Source organism: Eublepharis macularius, chromosome 18 (genome assembly GCF_028583425.1).
Source record: "Eublepharis macularius isolate TG4126 chromosome 18, MPM_Emac_v1.0, whole genome shotgun sequence".
NCBI lineage: Eukaryota > Metazoa > Chordata > Lepidosauria > Squamata > Eublepharidae > Eublepharis > Eublepharis macularius.
In genome coordinates, this window is record NC_072807.1 from 14,475,465 (window position 1) to 14,492,114 (window position 16,650).

At 46.8% G+C, this 16,650-nt stretch overlaps 1 protein-coding gene across 1 annotated transcript; it reads right to left on the reverse strand.

Moving 5' to 3' along the window:
* Nucleotides 1-1,344: 1,344 nt before the first annotated feature.
* Nucleotides 1,345-10,784, reverse strand: FEM1B (fem-1 homolog B). Its single transcript, XM_055002471.1, has 2 exons — nt 9,885-10,784; nt 1,345-4,305 (listed from the first exon to the last, which is right to left on the reverse strand). The coding sequence occupies exons 1-2, from the start codon at nt 10,130-10,132 to the stop codon at nt 2,670-2,672; spliced, it is 1,884 nt and encodes a 627-aa protein (XP_054858446.1). The 5' UTR covers nt 10,133-10,784; the 3' UTR covers nt 1,345-2,669.
* Nucleotides 10,785-16,650: the final 5,866 nt, after the last annotated feature.

Below are 16,650 nucleotides of genomic sequence, written 5' to 3' on the forward strand. Positions count from 1 at the left end.
TTTTCTATTCTTGGCTCAATCATTAACTGAATGGGAGAGTGCGACCCAAAAATCAGTAGGAGACTGAAACTTGGAAGGGCTGCTGAGAAGGAATTAGAAAAGATCCTTAAGAATAAGGATATCTCTCCGGAGACCAAGATCAAGATAATCCACACTATGGTATTCCCCGTTACTGTGTATAGATGTGAAAGCTGGACAATTAAAAAAAAGGCGACAGGAAGAAAATTGAGTCATTTGAAATGTGGTGCTGGAGGAGAGTTTTACAGATACCATCGGCAGCCAAAAAGAAAAATAAGCAGGCTCTAGATCAAATAAAGCCTGAATTCTCCTTACAAAATGATTAAACTGAGGCTACCGTACTTTGGTCACATCACGCAAAGAAAACAGTCAAGATGATAATGCTAGGAAAGGTGAAAGGTGGTAGAAAAACAGGAATACCTAAAACGAGGGCTTGACTCAATAAAGGAAGCCACAGCCTCCAGTCTGCAAGATCTGAACAAGGTTGTTAAGCACAGGACGTTTGGGATGTCAATTCATAAGGTCGCTGTAAGTCAGAAGCGACTTAACGGCACATAACACACACACAGGTCCATCGAGAACTCCTAGCCAGGGTGAATAAAGGGAGCCTCCATTTACAGAGGCAGCAAACGTTTGATCTGAGTGCTAAAAGACAACGTTGGGGAGGACCTTGCCCTCTATTCTCTACTTGTTGGCTCTGCAGGACAACCAGTTTGCTTGCTGTGTGAAAAGAGGACGCTGGACTAGATGGACCGCTGGTCTGATCCAGCAGGGCTCCACTGACGGTCTACCTTGCACCCATGAATTAAAATTAAATACTAAAAATATGAATTAGAGGTAATTTGGGGGGGGGGGCTCTTTAGCCCCTTGAAACAAAGCAACATTTCCTCGTTTCAGAACTGGATGTCCATGTTCACAAGACAGAAGGAACTCTTGGCCATTTTCAAAAGCTCTCCCCCATGCAAACATTTCTGCCCCACCCAAGATCCCTGCAAAACAGAAACTACAGCAGCACAGAAGAAACAGAGAGCAACTTTAAACACCAGACTCTTTGGTGCATGGGAGGACTAGAAGGCTTTGACACTCAGTTTCACTGAAGGATGAGTGCAGAAGTGCAAGTTTAGCTGAACACCATTGTCCACACACCGGTTCAAGCCTTACCAGAGACATCCCAAATGGGTTTCTCGCCTTAATTTCAAACTAGCAAGTTTTTAAAACTAAAACACAATGGCATGGAGCCCTCACTCCACGTTTCTGCCCTGGACAAACTTCCACCGAGGACAACGACAAATTGCTTTGCAGTGCGACAAATCAGAACTGAGCTAATTTCACATTCAAGATTTTATTTGTAATACAAAGAAACATGTCTGTGACCAGAACAACCCTTTTTAGAACTTTCCGATCCATTTTCAGGATATGACTGCAGAACATTCTTTCACCATCTGATGGTTAAAAACTGGCATTGAAAAGGGGGGGGGGTGTCCTGTAACCTCTCAAAAATTGACATTCGGCTGCTGAAGCTTCTGGCAAGGAGAGACATTGCTCACAGGCCAAACATTCTTCAGTCACGGTACTGATTACTTTTCGTTAAAATAAAATCAACCTTCATAGAAGATGATTGGATCTTTGTGGTGTGTCGGAGGGGGAATCAATTTTCTCAAAAACTCCGTAATGAAAGGAATGAAAAGGTGGAAACCTATTTCAGGGTGCGGAACTGCAAATACAGCCCTTTCTTCGTCCCCGGTCCTTCCCGACCAATGTTTAACATTATATATCTTAAAAGAGACGATCTACCCCTTTGAAATCATTCATGAAGGGCAACTGATTGGAAGACACGAGGAAAATGCAGTAACATCTCAGATGTGGGTTTCAGAGTTAGCATTAATCACAATGCTTTACCTTATCCAGAAAAACAAAGGCCAAGGCATCTGTGCGCACGACCTACTTTTTAAAAAGTAATTTAAATAAAGAGAGAGCAGGTATTGCCTATTTTTTAAAAAAAATTCTTTCCAACACACCTGAACTTCATCCAGCATTTTCCTTTGTTTGTAGGGAGTGATCAGCTTGACTTTCATTTCAAGCAGAAATTATTTTTTAAAAAATTACTGACAACTTCAGTAGGGAACTGAAAGGCATTTAAAAATAGGCTGGTGAGGAGCAAATTTCCCTGGACTGCTTTGCATTGTTGTAGTAAAATCCCAGCAATAAGGCCATGCTGAATTCTGTTGTCACTTCTCCTTCCCTCCCTGTTTTCCATACTGCTGCACAGATAACATGCTGGCTCAGTCGGCTAAACACAAACATCGTTGCAGGAAGCTGCTTAAAGCATTCTCAGCTGTCATCAATAAAACCCACGTGCATCACAGGACCGAAATAATTTTACACCAATTCTAATGAGGAGTTTGACTATTTTGCCAAATGGAATTGTGGAAACCAGATGACAAGCTTCCCAATTAAAGCACATTGGTCTATTTGTGAGACAGACGCGTGTGTGCGTGCGTGCGTGTGTGTACACACCCACACTGCGGCCATACCAAGTGCAGATGAAAGAAGGGAGGAGAAAAGGGAATTCAAAAACTCCACCTGGTATTTATTGACTAGAGTTTGACCCTTCACCAGGGCCTAAGGGAGCACCTCCAGCTAGGGGTGGCCTAGTGGAATTCTACAAATTCTTCCAGCGTCTTGGGGATCTGGTTGTGATAGCTGATGTGATACATCCTCACTGCTCGAGCGGCCAGGCACTTCAGACTCAGCTTCATCTGAGTTTTCAGGAGTATTTCGGACACCCCGGTGGTGCTTTTGTCCAAAGGAGTCTTCTTCTGCTTGTTCGTCATATCCGTGTGAGCGCCGGCCTCAGCCAGGCTGATGATGATAGAGTGCAATGTCAAAAAATCACTGATAGGCCTGTTGTACTGGACAATGATGTGCAACGGGGTGTTCCCCTCGTGGTCAACAGCGTTGACGTCAGCGCCGCAGTCCAAGAGGAGTTTGGTGACTAGAGCGTTGGGGAAGCTGCAGACGTCATTGGTATGGAAGTCGTCCACGGGTGTACTGGAGTTGACGGCATGGTGCAGCAAGCTAGACCCATCTCGCGTCCTCGGGTCCAGATGGATCAAGTTATAAATCTGCTTGTTAATCCGCGACTGCTCTTCATCCCTACACTGGGTCTTGGTGGAGATGCACACCAAATACAAAAAGGTGAAGATATTGCATTCATAGTTGTCCATGGCTGTGTGGAGCTCGGCATCCTGAGAATTTTTGACCCGTGCCATCCCTTGCTCGATCTCCAAGACGCTACACCTCAAGACGCTCTCAATGTCCTTGGCTTTCACTGGCTCGTTCAAGTGTATCATCTGCGAAAAGACTTGAGCAAATCGAAGGAGGTCCTTATGAGTATTTCGATTGCCTTTCTGCCGTAAATGCAAGGCATGAAGCCAGAGTTTGATACACTGTTCAAACTGCATGTTATCGGCATAAACGGCACCACGGTAAATAATGGGGTGCGAGACATCAATGTTGTCTGAGCCCAAAATTCGCTCTCGGACAATGAGGCCCTCCATGTGTAGGGCGTCTCGGTCCTGACGAATGGATTCCAATTCCTGAGGAGTCCGGCACTCAGTCCTATTGCCATAGGCTTCTATCTGTGGCAGGATCTCCTTCTCTATAATGTTCTCACTGTCTCTATACCGCTCGAGCATGGCTAAATACAAATACTGATAGGTCTTTATTATGTCATAGTTTTCTCGGTCGTTGGCAAACGAGGCACCCAAAAGCTCCAGTGCTTCTATCCGGCTCTTGCGGTCGCAGTCAGCATGCGCCAGAAGCAGTTCGACAACATCAGCTTTACAGCTTTCTGCAGCCACTTTTAAAGGCGTCATGCCATGGCCGTTCACCATCATAGCGGACTTCCACTTCACCAGCTCACGGACAATCTCCAGATGGCCGGCCTCGGCTGCAAAGTGCAATGCTGTCGCGCCACAGTGTGCTTTGGCATTAGGGTCAGCATGCTGCTCCAGAAGGTAGTGTACCACATCCACGTGGCCCTTGTAAGCCGCAATCATAAGGCAAGTGTTGTCGTACTTGTTGGCGATGCTGATGTTGGCATTGTTCTCCACCAGGTACTTCACAATGTCGAGCCTCCCATCAAAGCACGCAGCACGCAGCGGAGTTGAGTTTGTCACGGTCGTGTGGTTGACGTTCGCTCCGTGGCTCACCAGAAGCTTTACAACTTCAAAATGACCAGCTCCGGCCGCACACCACAGTGCTGTTGCGCCATCGATGACATAGCTATGGGAAAAGGGAGATATGGTGCGTTAAAACAGGTATAAGGAAATCGTTGCACAACGAGCAAATAAACAGCCACTGGCTCATTTCAAGAAAGGGAGGGGCTGCAGGAGCGGAGTGGGACTGTGCAAGTTGGACACGTTATGAGTTTCTGAGCCTGGAGGGAAGCTCAAAGTCTAATATATTTTCAAAGGGAAGTGATTGACAGTCCACTTGTATGATGTCACCTGTAAGAGAAGTAAGATTCATCTCAGCCCAACAACTGACAATAGCGATTTAGCAACCCTACCAGAAGACACTGTAAGATTTAAACTCCCAACAAGCAAAACAGGGTACAATTTTTAAAGGGCTCATTAGCCATCCTGGATAGCTAAGGGGTAGGATCCAATCTCAATTTCAATCTCTCTCATACACACACACAAGAAATTTGGAGAAACTCTTGTCATGGTTTGAAAACATCTGAATACAAGTATACTGAAAAAGAAGGTGACTGTTACCCCTTACCCTGCCCACCTGGAACAAAGTGGGCGAAAGGCAACTTTCTTAAACCAACAGCCTCTCACACATGACATAACCCCACAGCAGTCATGCCTCCCCAACATTTATGCAAACTTGAAATTGGCATCCACACTCTTGCAATACCTTCCTGCCCCCAGTGCCATTTAGACCAATGCAAGCATTCAGTCAGGCCACAGCACACTGGGGGATAACATTTTTCTAGTTCCCCTCCCCAGTGGGGTGGCAAGCCAACGGTCCCAACCAACAAAGCTATTACAAAAAGCTAAGCAGAAAACTGTAGCTTTAAGAATCATGCTTAGGAAGAGTTCTTGATAGGACGTGTTTGGACATTCAGTCAGGAACACGTAACAAGAGATATACTGGCCATTTCCACACACGTTGAATAATGCACTTTCAATGCACTTTCGCAATCCTTTGGAAGTGGATTTTTTGTTCCACACATGGAAAATCAGTTTCAAATGTTCACTAAAGAGTATTGAAAGTGGATTATCCAACATGTGTGGAAGCAGCCTCTGTCTCCTCTACAGGCTGGATAAAAATCAATTATTTTTTTTAAAAAAATTAAAATGAATTTTTAAAATTTAAATGTTTTTTTAAAAATTTAAATCAGATTTTTAAAAATAATTTCTGAGGAAAAAATCTATCTAAAGACAGTTTTCTATTTAAGATAACATTATAGTCCAAAGGTTATTCATCATGAAATAAGATTTAGTTTTTAATTATGTAGCATGAGGCTGTATATTCATGCAGTGTTTAAATTTTTGGTAAACTAATTCCATTCATCCATTCACAGTGTCATGCTCCTCCAGAGGTTTCTGTAAGATTATTGGGCAGTTTTTCTATCTAGAAGATATTTTCACAGATGCTTGATTTTACAGTTCTCAAAACTGTGAATTTGTGTCTGCAGGGATCACGTCTCTCCTTCACAGCAAAAAGGTTGTAAAATTAACATACTGAGTTGAGAAAAAGACCTTAATCCCATTGTTCCTTTGCAAATCTACGTACACAGAATCAACCTCTTACCTCTTAAGTGCTAAGTTTCAAAAAATTCAATGAATAGAAGATTGCTGGGAGTGGAATTGATCTGCACAAGAAGCCAAGTGTGAGGAGTCTATGTAGAAAATTACAAGCGATTTAAATCATGATTTAAATTGATTCGATTCAAATCAAATCTACCCTGCTCCTCTGAATTTATTATTTTCCACTCCTCTGTCACTGTCTACTTTAAGAGCGGTAGGAGCTGGAAAACGTTGGTTCTGGAGTCTTCCCCAGTGACTCAAGCACGGAGGCTAGATCTCACACCATTTTCCAACCTCTCCTCAACTGCCTAAGATCGACAAGTGATATATACTGAGGTTAGGGGGAGCACACCAGCATACTTACATTTTAGGTTCAATTCTGAACAGCCACTGCGGTACTAGGTGTACCTTACTTGAGGGGTTTGCCCACAAAAGGCCCATTTCATTCAACAGAGCGGAAAACCAAGAACCTTAAGCACAACTAAGACAACCCTATCCATTCTCTCCAATGGAACCGTTGGCTTCTCATCTTTAACTGAGATATTCCATTCTGCGTGATCTGTTCCCAAAGAAATACTTCCTACGTAAAATTCTAAAACACTTTTGGAATTAAATAAAAAGAATATTTGCTCTCATATATAATCTAACAAGACTTTCCTGCCTATCTTAAATGTTTATTTAAAACATAGAAAACGTCGTAAAGTGACGTCCCCCCCCATGGGTCAGTAATGACTCGGTGCTTGCACAGGGGACTAACTTTACCTTTACTTTTTCCCCCAACTTAGAGGAACTCGGAGCAGCTTACAATATAAAACAGAAACATAAAAATACAGCAAAAACACAGTGGCTAAACAAAAGCCACCCTAAAAATAAACAGTCTTCAGCTGCCTCTTAAAGACAGAGAATGAGGGGGCCGAGCACACTTCCCTGGGGAAGCTGTTCTATAATTGCGGGGCTGCCACAAGAGAGAGCGGGCATGAGAGAGGGCTGAAAAGGCCCTCTCTCGTGCATCCACCAACCAAACTTCTTTGGTTGATGGGACAACCACAGGCCTCCCCCTGTGATCTTAACTCTTGTGGAGGTACGCATGTAAGAAGATGGTCCTTTAGATACCCCTGACCCAAGCCGTAAAGGTAAAGGTAGTCCCCTGTGCAAGCACTGAGTCATTACTGACCCATGGGGGAATGTCACATCACATTTTCTTGGCAGACTTTTTATGGGGTGGTTTGCCATTGCCTTCCCCAGTCATCTACACTTTACCCCCAGGAAACTGGGTACTCATTTTACCAACCTCGGAAGGATGGAAGGCTGAGTCAACCTTGAGCCGGCTACCTGAACCCGGCTTCTGCCGGGATCGAACTCAGGTCGTGAGCAGAGCTTGGACTGCAGTACTGCAGCTTACCACTCTGCGCCACAGGGCTCTTTAAAAGACAGGAGCACCTTGAAATGGGCTCAGGAGCAGATCAGTAGTCAGTGTAATTGCTGTAATATCAGGGTCACATGTTCCCAATAGCTGGCACTGATTAATAGTCTAGCTACAGCGTTCTGCATTAGCTGCAACTTCCGGACACTCTTCAAGGGTAGCCCCAAGTAGAGTGCATTGCAGTAGACCAGTCAAGATGTAACTAAGGCATGGATCACAATGACTGAACCGGGAATCAAAAAGAGTCCAGTAGCACCTTTAAGACTAACCAACTTTATTGTATCATAAGCTTTCGAGAATCACAGTTCTCTTCGTCAGATGCATCTGATGAAGAGAACTGTGATTCTCGAAAGCTTATGCTACAATAAAGTTGGTTAGTCTTAAAGGTGCTACTGGACTCTTTTTGATTTTGCTACTACAGACTAACACGGCTAACTCCTCTGCATCTATGAACCAGGAATGAGCACAGTGGACAAACCAGCCAAAGCTGGGAAAACTTACTCGGACCCACCTCAGCCACGTGGCTTTCCAAGGTGACTACTACATAAAACAGTACTTCCAAGTTGCAAACCTGAGTTTTCAAGGAGAATGCAATCCCATCCAAGATGGGAGAGCTCTCATGTCTCTGGTCTTGCTTTCTACTAACCCAGAAAACTTCAGTCTCGTCTGGATTAAGTTTCAGCTTGTTTTGTTCACCCTCATTCAGTCTGTTAATGACTCCAAGCACCAGTTCAGAACATCAACAGCATCCTCTGAATTAGATGGGAAAGAAAGGTAGAGCTGGATATCACCTGCATATTGGTGACACTGCAGCCCAAACTTCCTAATGAACTCTCTCGGTAGCTTCATGTAAATATATGTAAATAGCATGGGAGTCCCTGGGGAACTCCATAGGCCAATGGTCACGGAGCAGAACAGGAGTCCCCCAGTACCGCCTTCTGAGGCTAGTCATACAGAGAGGACTCGAACCACCATAACACAGTGCCCCTTAGTCACAGAGCCAAGATGTGACTCAGTAGGATACTGTGGCCAATGGTATCGAAGCCCACTGAGAGATCCAGCAAGACAAACAGTATCACACTCACCCCCTGTTTAGTTCTCAGTACAGATCCTCAACCAAGATGACCGATGCAATCTCGGACCCAAATCCCAGCCTGAATACACCACAGAACCTGCATATTATACCATTATACCTAGCAGTCCATTGGAACCAGAAGAACAGTCTGTTCAGTGGGTCGGTCTGTGCCCCCTCCTTGATGGTATGTGCCACAGCACCTGGCAACTCAGCTTATCAATGATGTCACAGAAAGAAATTGTCAGATATATAAGGCAAAAGCCCCTAAACCAACAGAAGAAAAGCACCCGGTAACAAGGAGGAATTACGCATGGGAACTTCTGAGCCTTCAGTCCACTTGCGAAGCTTAAAAGAAAGATGAAGAAAACCACGCTAAGAACTCTAGAATTGGTTTTTAAGCCCTCCTGAGAATCTGGAAGACAAAAAGTGAAATAAGACCTCAATTAACTGCTGCAGAGAGCTGCTGTAGCAGAGTGGTTAAGTGATTCGGCTGCAAATCAGCACTCTACTGGTTCGAATCCCACTACTGCCATAAGCTCAGTAGGTGGCCTTGGGGAAGCCACTCCTCTCAGCCCCAGCTGTATTGTGGGGATAATAAGAACACTGACATGTTCACGGCTCTGGGTGAGGCACTCATCTGTCTAGAAGAGCAGTATATAAGCGCAGTTGTTATTATTAATTACTTTTACTGCCATGACTGGAAAAGCAGGCAGAGGGAGCCACAATCTAACAAATATACAGGTGAGAACTCTGGTCCATTTTTTCCTGAAAGGCTGCAAACTTTTGTTCCCTTGCTTTTGAAAATTAAGACCATTCATGCCTCTAATACCCACACACACTGAATTCAATGTGACCATGATCTCAAATGACCCAGTGGGTATCATCTGACAGTAGACTCTTTCTTATGACTTATGACTGTTCCTGCCACAGCAAATGTGTTTGTCTTTAAAGGTATCATGGGACTCTGTTTTTCCCTGTGAGAAACATGACCATCCGCAGACTTTTCTGCAGGCTATTAAGTTGGAGAAATAAACATTCCAATCCCTCAGCGTTGTGAGTCTCCCATTTGAAAAACAGGTGACCAAAAACCTACAAAGACCAGACACGTGCTGGAGAGTGGCATGTGACAGCGGTATACTTTTGTGTGCTTTCTCCTGCAACCTGTTGGCAGGACACACTAGGACAAGGCATCGGAAGACAGTTGTTCTGTGTTGTGATTCAGCATGGTCACATTACAGACATTGATCCACGGAACAGGTAGAGGAACCGGATGAATGGTCTTGCCTCACAGTTGTTGACATGACCAGATGGCCTTTGGGTTCCTCTCCAGTTTTATGATTCTTGACTGTTTACAAAACCAGCATGTTCCAATCAAATCAACATTCGGACATACCTACTGTACACTGTCCACTTAGAGAGGCTGCCATACCACCACCCTGAACGTGTGAATCCAAGGGCACCCGTCATGTACTAGGTTTCTCTTCTCTGAACAGCGATGCCCAAGCCAAGCCACACGACTGCTGCGTCCTAGCCCACCTGTACGTACCCATCAAAACGGACAGTGCCGGTCTGCTGCGTCTGCACACGGTAATGCTCCAGGAGCAGGCGCACGACTTTGACGTGCCCGTTGCGGGCGGCGATGATGAGCGGTGTGGATCGCTGCCCGCCCTGGTGGGTGACGTAGCCCAGCAGGTAGCGGATGTCGCTCTCAGAGCGGTTCAGGAGGAGGGCGGCCAGGGTCAGCACCCGCCCTTCGCTGGCGGCCTTGTACACGTAGCCAGCCAGGCTCTCCATGGCCGCCTTCTCCTCCAGGGTCCTCCAAGGCCTCCAGCCGCTCTCCCCAGCCGGTGCCAGGGCCAAGCCGGGCGCCGCCTCCTCCTCCTCCTCCGTGGCGCCGCTGCAGGGAGGGGCATGCGGGCCGACCCCCGTGGGGCCAGCGGGGGCACCGGGGCTTCTCGTCGTCCTGCCGTTCCCTGCTTCCACCCACGGGAATCAGGCAGGCCGGATCAGGCCCAGGGGCCGGCCTCTGCCAGCCGAGAGCCCCATGCCTGCCACGGCGGGAGCCTCTGCCCCCGCCGGGCTCCCACCTCGGCCTGGGAAGGCTGGCAGGGCGCGGGAAGGGGCTCCCCGGGCGGTCACAGGCCCCGCGCGGAAGAGCCGGCCGCCCACCGGCGAACACGGGGACCGGGAGGGCCCCAGGGGAGGGGAGAAGGGGGAAGGCTGAGGGGGCAAAGGCCCACCTACGCGTCCCCGGAAGCGACTGCAGGGCGCCAAGGAAGGCGAGCAGGAGACCGCTTGACACCGCTACGGGTCCCCGCAAGGCTCACGGCACGTCACCCGCGGCTCCGGCGCAGAACGAGGAGGAGGCGCTCGCTACGGGACGCCCGAGGTGCCCTTCCCAGCGCGTCCGGCCGGCTTTCGCGTTCCTCCGCCGCTCCAACCTCAGGCGCGGATCCCGGAAGCGGAAGCGAGTTTGGGCGCCGGTTTGAGTCCGAGTAGGAAACTGCTCCTCCGCGAAGAATCGTTCCGGAGCGAAACAGAACCGGAAAAGGGAAGCCCTCGGCTCGCTTCGCGCCGCAGAGCCGCGCTGGGAAAAGGTCCACGGGCTGCAGCCAGCGCGGGGCAGGAGGAAAGACCGGCGAGCTCTGGGTTCAAATCCCTCCTCGGCTGCTCCGAAGCGCACCCGGACCATCCCTCTCGCTCAGCCTCGCCTACCTCTCAGAGTTGTTGGAAGGATAAAATGATTAGGGGCTCCGTGGACTCTGTCCTGGAGAATTGGATCATTTGTATCCCGCTTTTCTCAGAAAGGCTTCCAACGTCGTTCTTCTCCCCTCCCCCATTTTAGCCTCACAACAACAACCTTGTGAGGGAGACAGATCAAGATGGGTAGCCCAGTAGTCCGTCTGTAGCAGTAAAAAAAAACAGGACCCCAGTAGCATCTATAATAAGACTAACGTAGTTTGTGGTAGAATATGAAGAAGTGAGCTGTGACTAATGAAAGCTCATCCCCTACCACAAATTTTGTGAGTCTTATAGGTGCTACTGGACTCTTGCTCTTTTCGGCTGCTACAGGTAGACTAACAAGACTACACATCCTGAACAAAATTTGTTAATAGATGCAGAGAAGTTAGCCGTGTTAGTCTGTGGTAGCAAAATCAAAAAGAGTCCAGTAGCACCTTTAAGACTAACCAATTTTATTTTAGCATAAGCTTTCGAGAATCAAGTTCTCTTCGTCAGATGCCTGATACAGAGACTGGACAAACATAGAAGAGCAGAGGGAAGAGGCAATTAGGGGGGGAGGGGGAGGGAGCAATCAAAACATTCCTTTGCTAGTATATGTAAACATCTCCTTTTGGTGTGTGTCTCAGTTGGCTTCAAAGGAGTTTGCCCTGTTAGTTTGTAGAAGCCAAACAGCTAGACCATCCAATTCCAATGCAGTATGGGCCTTCGATAACCACAGCTCTCCTTGTCAGATGCATCTGACAAAGAGATCTGTGGTTCCCGAAAGCCCACGCCAGGTACCACTGAGCTCCCCCAGACCCCACCTCTGTAAAGGAAATCTGTTACCTGTGGTAATGTGATAACCATTCATAGTCCCTATTCAGTCCCAGCTTGACAGAGTCAAATTTGCATATGAATTCCAGTTCAGCAGCCTCCCGTTGGATTTTGTTTTTGAAAGGTTTCTGTTGAACTACAGTGACCTTTAAGTCTTTGATGGAATGTCCTGGTAGGTTGAAGTGTTCTCCCACTGGTTTCTGGACGTTTCCATTTCTAATGTCAGATTTGTGTCCATTTATTCTTTTGCGTAGAGGTTGGCTGGTTTGTCCAATGTACAGAGCAGAAGGACATTGTTGGCACATGAGGGCATATATCAGATTGGAGGATGAGCAGCTGTAAGAGCCAGAGACAGTGTAGTTGATGCCATTGGGTCCTGTAATTGTATTCCCTGGGTAGATATAGGGGCAGAGCTGGCATCTGGGTCTGTTGCAGGGCCTGGTACCTGTGCTGGTGACTCTGCTGGCTGATTCATGGTTGTGAGTGAGAAGTCGTTTAAGGTTGGGGGGCTGTCTGTAGGCAAGGAAAGGTCTTCCACCCAGGGCTTCTGAGAGAGAGGTATCATTTTCCAGGATGGGTTGTAGCTCACTGATGATACGTTGGATGGGTTTGAGCTGGGAGCTATAGGTGACAACCAGTGGTGTTCTGTTATTAGTTCCTTTAGGTTTGTCCTGGAGTAGGCTGTTTCTGGGTACTAGTCTGGCCCTGTTGATTTGTTTCTTCACTTCATTTGGTGGGTACTGTAGTCCCAAAAATGCTTGTTGTAAATCTCTTAAGTGTGAGTCTCGGTCGAGAGCATTGGAGCAGATACGGTTGTAACGTAAGGCTTGGCTGTAGACAATAGACCGAGTGGTATGTTTAGGGTGGTAGCTGGAGGCATGTAGATATGAGTATCGGTCTGTTGGTTTCCGGTATAAAGTGGTATTTATTCGTCCATTATGTAGTTGTACAGTGGTGTCCAGGAAGTGTACCTGTTGTGTAGAGTGGTCCAGGCTTAGGTTGATAGTAGGGTGAAAGTTATTGAAGTCTTGATGAAATCAAATGTCTCAGGAAGAGACACTATCACAGTAGGAGTCTCAGGATACATGGACTCTATCCTCAGGCCCTATGCCACCAGCACACCCAGCTATTTACGGGACACCACTGACTTCCTCAGGAAAATACAGTCCATTGACAACCTACCTGATGACACCATCCTAGCAACCATGGATGTGGAGGCTTTATACACGAATATCCCACATGCGGATGGACTGCAAGCCATACGGAATATTATCCTGGACAAAACCACAGCACACCTCGCCACTGAACTTTGTCACTTCGTACTCACTCACAATTACTTCGAATTTGGTGACAACTTATATCTACAGATTAATGGCACAGCCATGGGCACACGCATGGCACCACAATATGCTAACATATTCATGGCGGACTTGGAACAACGCTTCCTCAGCTCCCATCCACTAGAACCACTACTATACTTAAGATTCCTGGATGACATCTTCATCATTTGGACCCATGGGAAGGAAGCTCTTGAGAGATTTCATCAAGACTTCAATAACTTTCACCCTACTATCAACCTAAGCCTGGACCACTCTACACAACAGGTACACTTCCTGGACACCACTGTACAACTACATAATGGACGAATAAATACCACTTTATACCGGAAACCAACAGACCGATACTCATATCTACATGCCTCCAGCTACCACCCTAAACATACCACTCGGTCTATTGTCTACAGCCAAGCCTTACGTTACAACCGTATCTGCTCCAATGCTCTCGACCGAGACTCACACTTAAGAGATTTACAACAAGCATTTTTGGGACTACAGTACCCACCAAATGAAGTGAAGAAACAAATCAACAGGGCCAGACTAGTACCCAGAAACAGCCTACTCCAGGACAAACCTAAAGGAACTAATAACAGAACACCACTGGTTGTCACCTATAGCTCCCAGCTCAAACCCATCCAACGTATCATCAGTGAGCTACAACCCATCCTGGAAAATGATACCTCTCTCTCAGAAGCCCTGGGTGGAAGACCTTTCCTTGCCTACAGACAGCCCCCCAACCTTAAACGACTTCTCACTCACAACCATGAATCAGCCAGCAGAGTCACCAGCACAGGTACCAGGCCCTGCAACAGACCCAGATGCCAGCTCTGCCCCTATATCTACCCAGGGAATACAATTACAGGACCCAATGGCATCAACTACACTGTCTCTGGCTCTTACAGCTGCTCATCCTCCAATCTGATATATGCCCTCATGTGCCAACAATGTCCTTCTGCTCTGTACATTGGACAAACCAGCCAACCTCTACGCAAAAGAATAAATGGACACAAATCTGACATTAGAAATGGAAACGTCCAGAAACCAGTGGGAGAACACTTCAACCTACCAGGACATTCCATCAAAGACTTAAAGGTCACTGTAGTTCAACAGAAACCTTTCAAAAACAAAATCCAACGGGAGGCTGCTGAACTGGAATTCATATGCAAATTTGACTCTGTCAAGCTGGGACTGAATAGGGACTATGAATGGTTATCACATTACCACAGGTAACAGATTTCCTTTACAGAGGTGGGGTCTGGGGGAGCTCAGTGGTACCTGGCGTGGGCTTTCGGGAACCACAGATCTCTTTGTCAGATGCATCTGGCAAGGAGAGCTGTGGTTATCGAAGGCCCATACTGCATTGGAATTGGATGGTCTAGCTGTTTGGCTTCTACAAACTAACAGGGCAAACTCCTTTGAAGCCAACTGAGACACACACCAAAAGGAGATGTTTACATATACTAGCAAAGGAATGTTTTGATTGCTCCCTCCCCCTCCCCCCCTAATTGCCTCTTCCCTCTGCTCTTCTGTGTTTGTCCAGTCTCTGTATCAGGCATCTGACGAAGAGAACTTGATTCTCGAAAGCTTATGCTAAAATAAAATTGGTTAGTCTTAAAGGTGCTACTGGACTCTTTAAAATTTGTTAAGATGTCTTCAGAAGCGAGCTGTGACTACAAAAGCTCATACCCTACCACAACTTTTGTTAGTTTTAAAGGTGCTACTGGACTCTTGGTATCTGAAGAAGTGAGCTGTGACTCACAAAAGCTCATACACTACCTTATATTTGATTAGTCTTTTAGGTGTTACTGTTAAGAGCGCGGGACTCTAATCTGGAAAGCCAGGTTTGATTCCCCACTCTGCCACTTGAAGCCAGCTGGGTGACCCTGGGTGAGTCACAGCTTCTAGGAGCTCTCTCAGCCCCACCCACCTCACAGGGTGATTGTCATGAGGATAAAAATAACACACTTTGTAAACTGCTCTGAGTGGGCATTAAGTTGTTCTGTAGTGCAGTATATAAATCGAATAATAATAATACTGTACTTCATTGCTGGACCTTTCTCAGAGCCAGTTTGGTGTAGTGGTTAAGAGCAGCAGGACTCTAATCTGGAGAGCCAGGTTTGATTCCCTTCTCCACTTGAAGCCAACTGGTTGACCTTGAGCTAGTCATGGCTCTCTGGAGCTCTCTCAGCCCCACTCACCTCACAGGGTGATTGTTGTGGGGATAATAATAACATACTTTGTAAACCACTCTGAGTGGGTATGAAGTTGTCCTGAAGGGTGGTATATAAGTCAAATGTTATGGACTCGTGCTCTTTTCTACCTGTGAGGGAGGTTATGCTGGGAGTAAGGGACTTAACCATGGTCACCCAGAGAGTTCCATGGCACATCGCAAATCGAACCCAGGCCTCCCAGGTCCTTGTCTGTCACTCTGATGACTACACCCACCTGGTTCATAGTATGGTTTTGCCTGGGTTGCAGTATCTTGAGTTGGTGGTTCTCAGGGTCCCCCTTCCAGCCCCCCAGAGATGCTGCCTTGCTAATTTTCTGTTATCTTGCAGGACGGCCCATTCGTTCACTCCTGAAGTAGGGCTACAGAATTATCCATCCTTAGAAGAAGATGCCTATAGTATCTCTGCCTGAGGCCCTGCATTGGGTTGGCTGCCTTCCAGTCAGGAGGCGTTCTGAACCGAAGGCAGCTCAGTCTTGGGCATCTGTGCTCCAGAAGCGTGTCTCCAATCTTTATAATTGGTTTCTTATGAAGATTTATACCCCAATTTCAATAAATGAAAACACTAGAAATGTGACTTCTGAGGAAGTATGGCTCTTTGCTGGCAGCGGGTCAGATAGGAAAAAAGCTGGAGGAAATGTGATGTGAAAGTCCTCCGGTGTACCTGTTGGCACTGTTATCACAGGGTGCTTGGGGGAGAGAGTGCTCCCAGTGTCACCAATCTGGCAAAGTGTTATTTGACTCACAAAAACGTACAGCCTGGAAAACGTTGGTCTTTAAGGTACTGCCGGACTCAAACTGTTCAGTCAGCAGTTGTAACCTTAATTTAGAAGGTGTACCGCCACAGAACATCTGAAAACGAGCTTCAGAAGAAAGCGTGTAGTAGATGAACCTTGGAAAGGTCTTGCTGGTGTTTTCCATTTCATTGTACCGCAGTGTGAACTGCATTAACATCTGCCCCTGTTTTCTCCAACCAATTGTTGGATGGGATTTGATATCCCTTCAATAGATTCTTTCTTCTGTGGAAATGGAACAGGGACAGTGTCCCTGTTTCTCTCCCCCCGCCCCCCGTTCTTGTCTTGCTGTAGGCATTCTCTTTCCAGTAGCTCTTGGGGGAAGGGACCCCCCTATTGTCACGACTAGTCATTTGCTAGAGGCAGTTGACATGATCTGTAATGTGACCCAGCTAATTG